This window comes from Cibotium barometz, chromosome 1, assembly GCF_041138505.1.
Source record: "Cibotium barometz isolate CiBa-2024 chromosome 1, ASM4113850v1, whole genome shotgun sequence".
Lineage (NCBI taxonomy): Eukaryota > Viridiplantae > Streptophyta > Polypodiopsida > Cyatheales > Cibotiaceae > Cibotium > Cibotium barometz.
In genome coordinates this window covers 35,463,249-35,475,921 of record NC_141046.1, presented here as the reverse complement: position 1 = coordinate 35,475,921, position 12,673 = coordinate 35,463,249, and the positions used below count along the sequence as shown (strand labels likewise).

General features: G+C 47.2%; 1 protein-coding gene across 1 annotated transcript in view; it reads left to right on the top strand.

Annotated features, from left to right (window-relative positions):
• Positions 1 to 9,097, top strand: part of LOC147641925 (protein TOC75-3, chloroplastic-like) — a 57,897-nt gene extending 48,800 nt beyond the window's left edge. The window contains exons 5-8 of the mRNA XM_086801274.1: positions 92 to 283; positions 400 to 648; positions 8,211 to 8,465; positions 8,561 to 9,097. Coding sequence (XP_086657400.1) covers positions 92 to 283; positions 400 to 648; positions 8,211 to 8,465; positions 8,561 to 8,800 — 936 coding nt within the window. The 3' untranslated portion in view covers positions 8,801 to 9,097. The remainder of the gene's footprint in view (positions 1 to 91; positions 284 to 399; positions 649 to 8,210; positions 8,466 to 8,560) is intronic.
• Positions 9,098 to 12,673: the final 3,576 nt, after the last annotated feature.

Here is a 12,673-nt window from a genome sequence, read left to right as displayed (position 1 = left end):
GCTATCTTTAAGTGAGATGTAAACGGTTTGAACCTGTATGGCTCTATAGCTTCTGCAATTTGTGGCATTGACAGGTTGTTTTTCTATGTAGGATGATCTTGGTTTCAAAATGGAGTATGTGCACCCTTATCTGGATGGCCTGAGTGATCCTCGCAACCGAACTTTCAAAGCTAGCTGTTTCAACAGTAGAAAGCTGAGTCCAGTGTTTACTGGAGGGCCTGGACTCGAGGAGGTGCCCGCAATCTGGGTTGACCGAGCAGGTGTGAAGGCTAATATAACAGAGGTCAGTGTTTGACAGCCGGACGATATATCTGCTGAAACTGTGTTCTTTTCCAAATTTTAGGTTTCTTATCTTCAGTGGGTGGAGGTCAGAAGCTAATGTAGTTTCTTGCTTTCCAGAGCTTCACAAGACAAAGCAAGTTCACATATGGACTGGTGCTTGAAGAGATTACAACCAGAGATGAGACAAGCGCTATTTGTACGAATGGGGGTCGTACACTTCCGAATGGAGCGCTCAGCATGGATGGCCCTCCTACAACTCTTAGCGATACAGGCATTGATCGGATTGGATTTTTCCAGGCAAACATTACGCGTGATACTACTGCTTTTATCAATGGGACGCCCGTAGGGGCTAGATATATATTTCAGGTCAGATTCTTCTTCTTCTTCTTATTCTTCTTCGAGAGGATTATATTAATATTTACTAGAAACACAAAGTCTCTATGAGACCAAGAAGATGCTACATGTGGTCCATGTGTAAACTGAAAGTCAAGAGAATATGAGAAGAAAAAAAGCAGGACCTACGTACTATGTGTTAGCAGTCATCTCCTGGCTATACCTATACACCAGGGGCCTCTGTTGTGGGTGTGCCCGCCCTTAGTAGGTGTTTTCTCATTTTTCCCCGCTCTCCGTATTTTTTCCCCATTTTTTCTTGGCTTGGGTGGTTGCCCCGTGTTGGCAGGAGGGCCTATGAGCTGGCCGACTGTACCTTCAGGTCCCCGACCTCATATCTGTACTCGCCGTCAGAGGACAACTGGCCGACTGGTGATAAAATGGCCCCATAGCCCCTTGCCATTTCATCTTGTAGTTTCTCGGGATATTGTGTATATAGAGTAGAGTTACACGCCTATCTCTCTCCTTCTCTTGTGCTGTCTATTTTCTGCACCGTTCTTGCTCTAGTGTTCTCAGATTTGGTTATCATCTCCGCTGCATATTCTGACATGGTATCAGAGCCCTAGACTCTTGATAGATCTTGGGAGTTGTGTGAGCAAGAGGGGGAATGTTGTGTTGCTGATTGGTGGACTGTTCGGGACTGTTCGGGAAGAGGAGAAGCAAGAGGACGGCGGGCTGATTTGCTGGACAGCCACTTGCAGGTGTAAGTTTTTTTTCCCACCCACCGACCCACCCTTTTCAGTTACATCCCCGCAATGGCAGATTTATTAGAGATGGCTGAGAAGCATGTGAAGATCCCAACACTCCCCACGTTCCCGGTGGACCGGATAGGTCGGTGGACAAACACAGAGCCAGGCTCGTGGCTAAGGGTTATGCTCAACGACCAAGCATCGACTATGAGGATAGCTTTGCACCGATAGCAAGGATGACCACGATTCGGACCATTCTTTCCCTTGCTTCTTCTCAGAGGTGGCTTGTGTATCAAATGGATGTAAAATCTGCGTTTCTTAATGGCATAGTCACAGGGGACGGAGCCTTGGAACGCCGGGATCGCGAAACGGGACGGCGCAGGGACGGGGACGGACGGACGTCCCCCGACGGACGTTTCTCACAGGGGACGGCGACGGGGACGGCGCTGTGCGGGGACAGCAGAGAGCCGTTGCGCCTGCCTGCCGCCTGCCTGCTCCTTTCTAGCCGTTTATGGCTGTTGGGCCTTGGCTCTTCTAGCCGTTTATGGCTGTTGGGTCTTGGCTCTTTGAGGCTTGGCCCTCTCTCTCTCTCGTGCCCTTGAGGCTTTCCTCTCTCTCTCTTGCCTATCTATATAAGAACAAGCCTCTACAAGGCTACAAGCACACACAAGTTCACAACTCTCAAGGCTCATTGCTCAAGCTTTCAAGGCTCATTACTCAAGCTTCTTGAATCTTCTCTCTTCCAACTTCCAAGTTCCAAGCTCTAGGGCCTAGGCTCTCACCTCTCCCTCAAGCCTCTTGAGTCTTGACTCTTCGAGTCTTCCAACTTCCAAGTCTCTAGGCTCTCTCTCTCTCTCTCTCTCTCTCTCTCTCTCTCTCTCTCTCGCACACACACACACTCTCTCTCTACTTGTGAGCTCTCTCTCTCTCTCTCTCTCTCTCTCTTCGCTTCCGTCGCCCTCTCCCTCTGTTCGCTTCTCTTTGCGCCCCCGTATCCCCACCCGCCCTCTCTCTCTGCGCCCGTTTCTCTCTGCGCGCTCTCTCTCTCTCTCTCTCTCTCTCTCTCTCTCTCTCTCTCTCTCTCTCTCTCTCTCTCTCTCTCTCCCTCTCTCCCGCCCGTCGACTGTTCGCTTCCGCCGCTTGCTGTTCGCCCTGCTCGCTTCCGCCGCCTTTCCTGTCCACCGCCTTCCCTCCCGCCTGCTGTTCCCCCTGCTCACCGCCACCGCCCTGTTCGCTTCCGCCGCCCTGTTAGCGCCGCCTGCTTCGCTTCCGCCGCCTTCCCTCCCGCCTGCTGATCGCCGCCCCCTCTCTGTTCGAACTTTCTGTCACCCCCTCCCGCCTGCTGCCCTGTTCGCTTTACGCCGCACAGTTCTGCTGGCAATATGCTGGCCAATCTATCTATCCGTTAGGCTGTGTGTCCCCCTTTCCCCACCCACCCTTGCTCAGGCCCCCAAGGCAGCAGCATAACTCTCTCTCTCTCTCTCTCTTCTTCCATGGCTTCCCCCTTGTGCAACCCGACGAAGGCGACCTTTATGGTCACAAACAAGAGGATAACAAATGTGGAAAAGGAGATGAAGGAATGGAAGGCGGAGATGGAGGGATGGTGGAAGGAGAAAGCCAACTTTCTCCAAATGGTATTCAATGAGGATAAGCGGTGGAAAGAGGAGAAGGAGGACCTCATAGCGGAAGTCAAAGACCTTCACGGGGAAGTCAACACGCTCAAAGGCGTAATTTCAGCTCTTCAGAGGGAGCTTGCAGAGGCCAAGGCAAATGGTGGACTTGAAGAAGGTGAAATTCAGCCATCCATGATAGAAGAGCTCAAGGTTATCAAGGAACAAGTACGGGCAATTAAGGAAGAAGAGAAGCAACACGAAGCAAAGACTTCCTCATGGGTGGAAGTCATCACCAAGACTCAAAAGAAGATGGATGAAGCGGAGAAGTGGATAGAGGTCGCCAAGAAGGGTAAAGCTAAGGAGATAACAACCCCTACACCTACAATCATTAACATGACTTTGGAAGAGGAACAACGAAGACGTACACGTGCTTTGCATGTGAGGATTACTGGCCTTAAAGACGGGGATAAAGTTGAAGAGGAGGTGAAAGAGCTTATGGGGTTGATGGGGATTGACAGTCCGGCACACGCAAAAGCCTGGAGAGTGGGCAAAAAAAGCGGAGGCAACGGGGAAACATCAAAGGAAAGAGCTCTCATACTTCGCTTCCCCTCTATTGAGGTGAAGAAGGAGTTCTTGAAGAGACGACCCACTTTAAAGAATACAGGCATTTTTCTTGGTGATGATCTTACTCTTTCACAGCTTGCACATATGAAGGAAGTCATGCCAGAGATTATAGAGCGGCAAGAGAAAAGGGAAAGATAGCATTTTATAGAGAATGGAGGGTGGTCATCGTGGAGCGACGCTCTACATGACGGTGCGAGACCTATGGGACCAAATTAAAGCTGGCAGCCTGGAACTGCAATGGATCCCTCAGACTTGATGTAGGTGCCTTTGAGGACAGCTTTAGAGATAGAGATATAGTCTTCTACTCGGAGACTCACCAGGCCCCTGGTCAGATGATGCCACAGGTGACAGGATACAGATGGGAGACAGCTTGCAGAGTAGGGACGAGATCGGTACACAGTAGTAGAGGATCAGGAGGGGTGGCAGTTCTTTTCAGGGAGGCGCTGCAACCGCTTCTACACATCGTTCGGAGAGATGATCAGGCTAGATATATGTGGGTGAGACTGAGGGCCGACACAGGCAGATTCTTGTATATTGCCATATGCTATTTTGCTCCTAGTACCCTCTGGAAAGTGGTCCAAAACCCTCTCTGAATAAACAGTGGAAACGACCACGTATCTCATAGTATGCAGTACAATGGCATATATAATGCAGCTCTGTCTCTGGCTCCCCATGGCATACTCGGCATATCCTGGCCTCAGCTGGTATACCTCTATATCGGCCAATCTCAATCTCAAGCTGGTGTGAGGATGTGCGAATCTGACCAATAGCACATCGCACTGCATGAGACAAGTGTACACCCATGTAACTGGGTCTGATCACAAAACCATCTGCTGTGAGCTGAAGAAAATGCTCTCTGTAGAAAGCCATCTTCGTGCCCAGCTCCTCAGTCGGCTGTATCCATGTCCTCCTAATGTCCAGCTGAACTAAAATCCTGACGGATGAGTCTGGTAATCTCTGTCCGTGTGAGAGTGAGAAAGGGTGCCTCCAGAGAATACTGGAAGGGAGGCAATGTGTCCATGCTAAAACCATGTGCCTGGAACCAAGATGTCATCTGTCCATACCAACAAGCCGTGTCTCCTTGTAAAGCTAACTGTCGGTAGGACTCCAGGGCGAGGTGTGCATATTTGTCTCGGGGGAGATCCCACAAGCCATGTATGTAGGAGACTGATCTCGTAAGAGCCTCAATCACCAGAGGGGCAGTCGTCAGCTCTGCTCGAATAATCTCATGAGGTACCACGGCCTTGGCTCTAATAATCCTAGCAATCATAGATACCAAAGGCCTCTCCATACCTCTCCACCCGCCTGCGCTGTGATGGCCCACTGAAGGTCCCCATATCTGCACTCCATAAAGCATAGTTGATGTCACTAGAGTGTCAAAAAGCCAAAGTTTCGTTCTAGGTTCCTGAAACTGAACCTGTGAACACATCCTCTCCAAACCACCCAGGGCTGCATGTGCTCTAGTCAATCTAGTCTCTGCTGCTCTCCTCATCGAAAACACTGGCCCACTGAATACTACCCCAAGATATGTATATGCATCTGTATACTCCACAATCTCTTGCCCATATGTAAATGTGGAAGCTGATCGCCTAACCCACTGTGGCGTGGTGTTAAACACCATAACCTTGGTTTTGCCAAGGTTGACAGACAATCCACTATCATGTGCAAACTCATGTAAAGCATCCAGATGACGCTGCATACCCTCAGGGGAGTCAGAGATCAACACAATATCATCAGCATACAACAATAGTGGGATCCATGTACCTGCTAGCTGGGCTCCTCTGTCCCCCAATCTCTCAATGTAGTCAGAAGCCTCATCCACATACATACCAAACAATGAAGGAGATAACGGGCAACCTTGCTTCACTCCTATAGTGGAGTGAACCAAAGTAGAGACCCCCTCTGGGGTGCGTACCTGTCCTGCAACTGATCTATATAAAGCCATAATCCCCCATATGAGCTCTGTGGGTACCCCCATCTCTTGTAATCGCCTCATCAATCTGGCTCTGGGCACTGTATCAAATGCTTTGCGGAAGTCCACAAAGCTACAATAAATCCGTCGCCCATGCGACCTGCCCTCCTCAATAATGGCCCGCAGAGTCAAGATGTGGTCAAGAGTAGAGAAACCTCTCCTGAACCCTGCCTGTCCCTCTGCTCGAATGCCAACTCTCTCTGCCCATCTACTCAACTGCTGCTCAAGAATGGATGCATACAATCGTGCTAGTGTGTGACCAATCATAATAGTGCGATAATTCCCTGGCTCCATAGGGTCCCCTGACTTGAAGATAGGCACGATGGTGGACCTACTCCAAGTCTCGGGTAAGCCTTTGCACATAGCACGATTGAACATCACTGCTAGAAGCTCTGCCAGCATGTCTCTCGCATGAATAAAGTGCTCAGCGACCAATCCATCATGATCATATGCTCTCCCAGTCTTCATCCTATCAATGGCCTTCCTTACCATCTCTGCGGTAAAGAAAGTACATGTCTGTGGGCATGGTGCTGGTGGGTCAGGAAAAGGTGTCTGTCCAGGAACTGTATATAGAGATGCTGCATAACTACCCTAGACCTCTGTAGAAGTGATGGCCAAAGCAGGGGAGGACTCATGAAACAGACGCCAAGCCTCCCTCGAATCCTGGCTCAAGAACAGCTGGTATAATTCCTGCTCTAGCTGAGCAAGGAAGGCCCGCTTCTTCCTTCGCACAAGGCGTCGGAAGGCAATACGTGACTGTCGGTGAGTAGTGACTCCCAAAGCAACCTCCCGCTGCAGTCGGGCTCTGGTCTCTCTGCACTCCTCATCATACCAGACTGCCCTCTAGGTGCTGCATATGTCGACATGGGGTACCAGGACCAGAGGTGTTTGGGATTGTTCTTGCTTGAGCTGCGGAGACATAGAGATAGCCTGCTTAGGCGCACAGAGAGCCAGACTCAGAGGCACATTACAGACTTCTTTAGTCCAGCCATCACTGCGCCAGATGGACCACAGCAGCAGCAGGACATGGATACCGCCCACACCAGGGGTACACTGACTGATCGTGCGATTGAGCTTGGGTGGTCCAGACGCCCATGACTACGGAGGAGGGCATCCCAGCATAGACGGAGGTTGCAGCGGCGGATTCGGATTATTCTTTGCGAGGCATGCGGGACACCCAGTCAGGGTGTTGACCAGAGAGGATATTGAGGAGATCCGCCAGTGTCCGATGCGGCACATATTATGAGATGGAGGCACCTCCATAGTGTACCCCTCCGTCCCACATGATATTGTATCCCCTCACTATATTCCACTCACCTCCATAGCGTACCCCCCCTCACTATATTCACACCCTATAAGGGTTTCTGTTTACCTTCCAGTTCCAGTTTCATTTTCTAGGTGCCAGTAGTATCATCTTTATTTTTCATTTTCTGGGTTTTTTTATCTAGACATTGTATCAGATCCACCATGATGTAACTTTTGGTCTCATAGGTCATTATGGCCTTTTGAAGACGTTAATATAACATTTCATTTCTCTCTCTCATTCCTCAAGGCTCTCTCTCTCTCTCTCTCTCTCTCTCATTCCTCAAGGCTCAAGAGTCAAGCCATCTTCAACCATGGCATCCTCCTCACGTGCCAGGGCTTCTCGTAGAAGGACAACGGGATGGACATGGTGGGAGGAGGTTAACTACACCACATCCGTTCATGGAGGCGGTTCTCGGCCATGGGTATGCAAGCTTTGCCCGTACCGGCGAACGGGTGGCGCCGACAAAGTGCGAGCCCACCTCTTGCATGAGAGTGGGCATGAGGTGAGGTTTTGCACGAATGTCACGCCCGAGAAGAGACGGGAACTTCTTGACAAGCTTAGCGTCTACGAAGCGGTCGAAGCGACAAGGACACCACAAGTGGCCGTGGATCCCGCGACGATGGGGAGAGGAACTCAAGCCTCTACAATGGAGTCATGTGGTGGATCGGGATCATGCACACCATCACCTTCACCATCAAGTCGGAATGTTACTCCATGGATGCTGCCAGCCGAAGACTCAATTGCCCTGTCCTTGGATGCCTGAACAGTGAAGGGCGCCCTTCCATCAGGCAGGCAGACATGACTTTCTTGCAGCTTGGCCCAGCTTCCCAACTCCAATGAAAACTGGGTAAAGGTTGTTGGCCTTTTTTTGGCAAACTTTTCCAAGCTGGTCCTGGTCTGTGCATGCTGCTTGTGTTGTTCGGCTGCTCTACACCTGCCCTTGGGCTGAGATTGTTCCCCTGCTCACTGCTATGTCACATGTTGGTCTGCTTCTTTGGTCTGGCTTCAACTTTAGTACCCTTAAACCCCCCCAACCACCCCACCCCACCCCCCTCCTCTACCTACACAAACCCCCCTCCCCCCCCCCCCCAACTCCAACTACCGTCTGCCCTTCCTTCCTCCCAAACACACACTCTCTCTCTCTCTCTCTCTCTCTCTCTCTCTCTCATTCTCCCACTGGTATGTGTGTGTGTGTGTGTGTCCCCATACGTTTTGGATCTATATAGATGATTGTCTGGTTTGGATAATGCAGATTACTTTATGGAAGACTGGTGTATGCTAACCCTGTTTCAACCTTCCGTATGATACCTGATGATCTGATTTGGGCAATGCAGGTTGATCAGGGACTCGGAGTAGGTAGCAAGTACCCCATCTTCAACAGGCATCAGATAACATCCACCCATTTCCTTCAGCTAAAGAAAGTAGAGGAGGGGGAGAAGAAGGCCCCACCTCCAGTCCTGGTTTTGCATTGTCGCTATGGGGGCTGTGTCGGTGACCTAGCAGCGTATGATGCATTTACTTTAGGGGGTCCTTACTCTGTGAGAGGCTACAACATGGGCGAATTGGGAGCTTGCCGAAACTTTCTGGAGGTAAGCCACTCTTGCACGGCATTTGTGCTGTTTTAACTTCTACAAGAAAAACCTACCCAATTTGAAGTCACTGAATGAACTACATCAATTTGCAGCTGGCCACAGAAGTGCGTATGCCAATCTTGAACACTCACTCATATGGGTTTCTTGAGTACGGAACGGATTTGGGAAGTTCGAAGGATGTGAGGGGCAACCCAACTGAATTTTTCCGCCGTGCTGGGAATGGCATGTCCTACGGGTTGGGAATAAAGCTGGGATTAATCAGGGCCGAGTACACGAAAGATTGCAACACAGGGTCAGGATCATTATTTGTCCGATTCGGGGAGAGGTTTTGAGATCTCTTACAGGGGTAGTTTGCAGCATGATGGTTCTAGAGTTGCTGTTACCATGTGAGTTAGCTCCCATGAACATGCTCGGCACTCGCAAAGATTCAATCCACTTTTCATTTGAATTTTTCTTTGATTTTAGTGCCCCCCAATTTTCATTTATGGGATAACTTACACGTCAACTTTTTCAAGATCCAATTAACATTCTGCACTCTGCCTGTTCCCACATTCCAGAGCTCTGTGTGTTATCTTCTGCCTCCGGCTCACCCTTCATTTGAATAAATTTATTGAATTTTTTATGTAGCACTCATGATTGGGTCTTTTCAATTAACCACAACATCAAGCGTGAAGAAAATATTTAGGATGTGAAAGATGTGTTTTTAGGAAGGTAGTGTCATTTTGCATTTATTCCATGGTACTTTAAACTTTGCTTGAACACAATTTACATGCAAGGTTACCTTTAGGCTCTCCCATGTAAAATCAGGAGTTCAAAATTTTTCACCAATTCCTCACAATCACGCTTTCCTCTGAGCAACTATATATTTTGCTGCTGCTTTGTAGGCATAAGCATGTCATGGACGACTTGCCATTCTAGGAATCTCTCTCTCTCTCTCTCTCTCTCTCTCTCTCTCTCTCTCTGTCTCTCGCACACGCGCATGCACGCGCGTGCGCGTGCGCGCGCGCGCACACACACACACACACAATAAAACATTTCCATTGGACAAGCAGCAAAAAAGAAGAGTAGTTTCAGGGCCCTCTGCAAGCCCTCAACTCTTGCACTTTCATTTTTGTGTTTCTCTTGGATAGAACAACAAAGCCTTTTGTTTTTTGTTTGTTTGTCTGTTTTTTTGCTGAGCACATCCGATAACACTTCTAAAGATGTTAATGTTCTCTTGATGTTCAATGCCTTTGTTGAGGGGAGCAATCATGAGAAGTGATGCACATCCCACTGCTAGGTGGTGTGAGACATCTCAAAGATGGAGATAGGCAAGTTAAATGGCAAGGTGTGAGCAATTGAGAGATGCCCAGTTGATGATCTGGATTTTGGATAAGCATGTTTTACCATCTCTTGATGACAAGATCCCCCATAAGCAGAGCCCCCCCCCCCCCCCCCCCCCCCCCCCCACACACACACACACACACACACACACACACAAAGCATCCAGTCCTATACTTTTACATTCATGGCATTCGTTTAATTAGTGGTTGGCCTTTATATTTACTTCCGAGATTTTAACTCCCTTTCTTGCTTGGCTTTAAAATAAAAGGAAGGTGACTGATTTAAATAGTCGTAAGTTGCTGCAGGAATACCAGTAGGTATTATTATTTTGAATTGTTTTTCAAATCAACATTCGACATCATGGAGATGTTCTCACATGACTTAATATAGAAAACGATAAAGGATCTACAATACTTGGCATAATGGTACATGATACATGGTGAACATATGAGACTCATGATATGTGACATATCATGCATAATTTACTCTAGAGATAATATTAGCAATTGAACTATATGATACAAAAAAAAGCTATCCACCAGAACACATGAAATAGGCATGATGATAACTTATAATATTACAACTTAGACAAACATAACACGGATAGAGGTATGTTACCATGCCTAGTACGAACTTGTGTTGGTAGTGTTTTCATTTGGGTGTTTGACCTAAGTTTACATTCATTTGCCCTTTATGCACTCATACTTTGGTTTTTTCGAGCCGGGGTCTAACATGGCTTAGGATGCCGCCAATGGACTCAAACAGAGAAACGCTTTTTGTCATTCTCAATCATGAATAAAGGTTGCCAACCATAGGGTGTCTTGTATAGCATTGAAAATCAAGTGAGGAAGCTTTCTAGATTGTTCTATCATTAATAGACTAGCTAGAGCATGTGAAGGTGAGCAATCTAATGATTGTTTTATCTTTCTTCTTGGTATTTTTAAAAGAATCATGTCCTTAAGAGCATGTTTAAGCAGTTTCATGTTTAGTGAGAAGTAATGGGAGCTTAGGAGAGAAGTAATGGGAGCTTAGGAGAGAGACGATGAACATTATTGACATTATCCTTTCCCACTATGATGAGAAGCTTTGTCTTGAGGAGTGGAGAAATCTAGACTTGTGCTACAGTAAACAAGAAAAGAAGCTACATTGATGTAATTACCTTTTTTTTGTCCTTCCCTTTTGAAGTCATTCATGTGATAAACATGAGGCCTATGTGATAATTATTTTCTTTGAAGTGGTGTTAGGGTTTTGAACTTGCAGCCTCACTTTGGAAGGGTGCAAGGGCCTCACTAGTGTCTGGGAAAAGGGTAGCCTATACGCATGCTGCTTAAAAGTTTCATGCATGACTAGTGTGGCCTAACTTGATTTTGGTTAACCATCTAGGGCAAGATATTGTGATTTTCATGCTGAGAAATCTTATGGCTTACTTAGGATGTAAAAGTTTTTGAACAAAGAAAAGCCATGTTGTACATACAAAAATTGATGATTGTTGAAAACACATGCTTAAAAAACAAGGGTTACAAATGTAGACAAAAATATAATCATGCATGGGGGTTTTAAATCTATCTAATAAATATTATTCTAGATTTAATTTGTAAAGAACCAGTTGGTCCCAAAATCCTCATGATTGGAACCTTAAGACAAAGGTTTGGTAAACAGGGAAAGCATGAGGATGTTATTGAAATCGTCTGCATCCACTACGCAAATGGTCTCAAAATGTTGCAAGTACTTCAATGCATCCCCATGGCCTTGGTATGTCTCCATGTGTTTTGTGATGGTAAGCGACCTTAGCATTTGCTGAGCAATGAGTTCCTCTTCGTCTGATTCAATCCCTGGTTCTAGATCTTAGTTTTCTATAAAAATTGTTATCTAAGAGAAGCTATTCAAAGGTGATGTCAGGTTTTCTCCACCATACAAGTATATTAGCATTTCCCTCTCTTTAATACTACTCTTCCTTGCTATCTTGTCACTCTGTGTTGTGCCTTCCTTCCTCTCTTCACCCTAAATTATAACCACAAAGGGATCTTGTATGCTGTTCTATTTGTAGTGAAAACTAGTGCCTGCTCTAGGTCTTAGAGATACTATCGTCAAATCTGTGATAGTGGCAAACCATGACACCCAAAACTACATGTATGGGGCAAGAAGGCAACCCCCCATACCAGGCAGGGTCCACAGTAACCCCAAGTTCATTTCTAAAAGTTCTTGCCAAGAGCCAGTGAAACTTATCCAGGAGGAGTGCTACCTACTCCTCAAAGAAACCTGCTTCTGCCTCCCGTCTTCCCTCATCATTAATGTGACATTGCACTAGTAGCAATAAGTATGGAATTGACAGGAGAATGCTGTGAAGGGGAAGAGCAAGAGGCCAACACTACAACCAAACCCCCTCTCCGATAGTGATGGAGGGAAAATGAATAGTTAAGCGACGACATGTTGTTGTTGCTAAAGCCGTCGTATAAAAGATGGATAAAAAGCGTCGTTTATGCGACATTGTAAGCGATGTCTGCAAACTGACATCGCCTCATTAGCGACGTTATTTTAAATTAAAAATTCACATCTAGGCTATACCCACAATTGTTGACTTGGTGGAGTTCTTTGAGAAACTCGCATAGGCTTTTGTGGACGGTGTTGTGGAGTAATTTTCTTTTTCCTTGGCCTCTGAGTGCTGTGTTGAGGAAGAGGCTTTGACTGTCGAGGCACCCAAATTTAATTGGCACCTTCATAGTAGCCTTGAGCTACAAGCAGCTGTTTCTCCACCCACATCTTGATACTATTAAGGTATCCTGATCGTGGTTGTCTTAGTGGAGTTTTCTTTTGGGCGGATGTGGAAGGTTTGGGGCTTTCCTTGACTTTGGCGGTGCTGAGGCCGCAGGTTTGAGACTCAT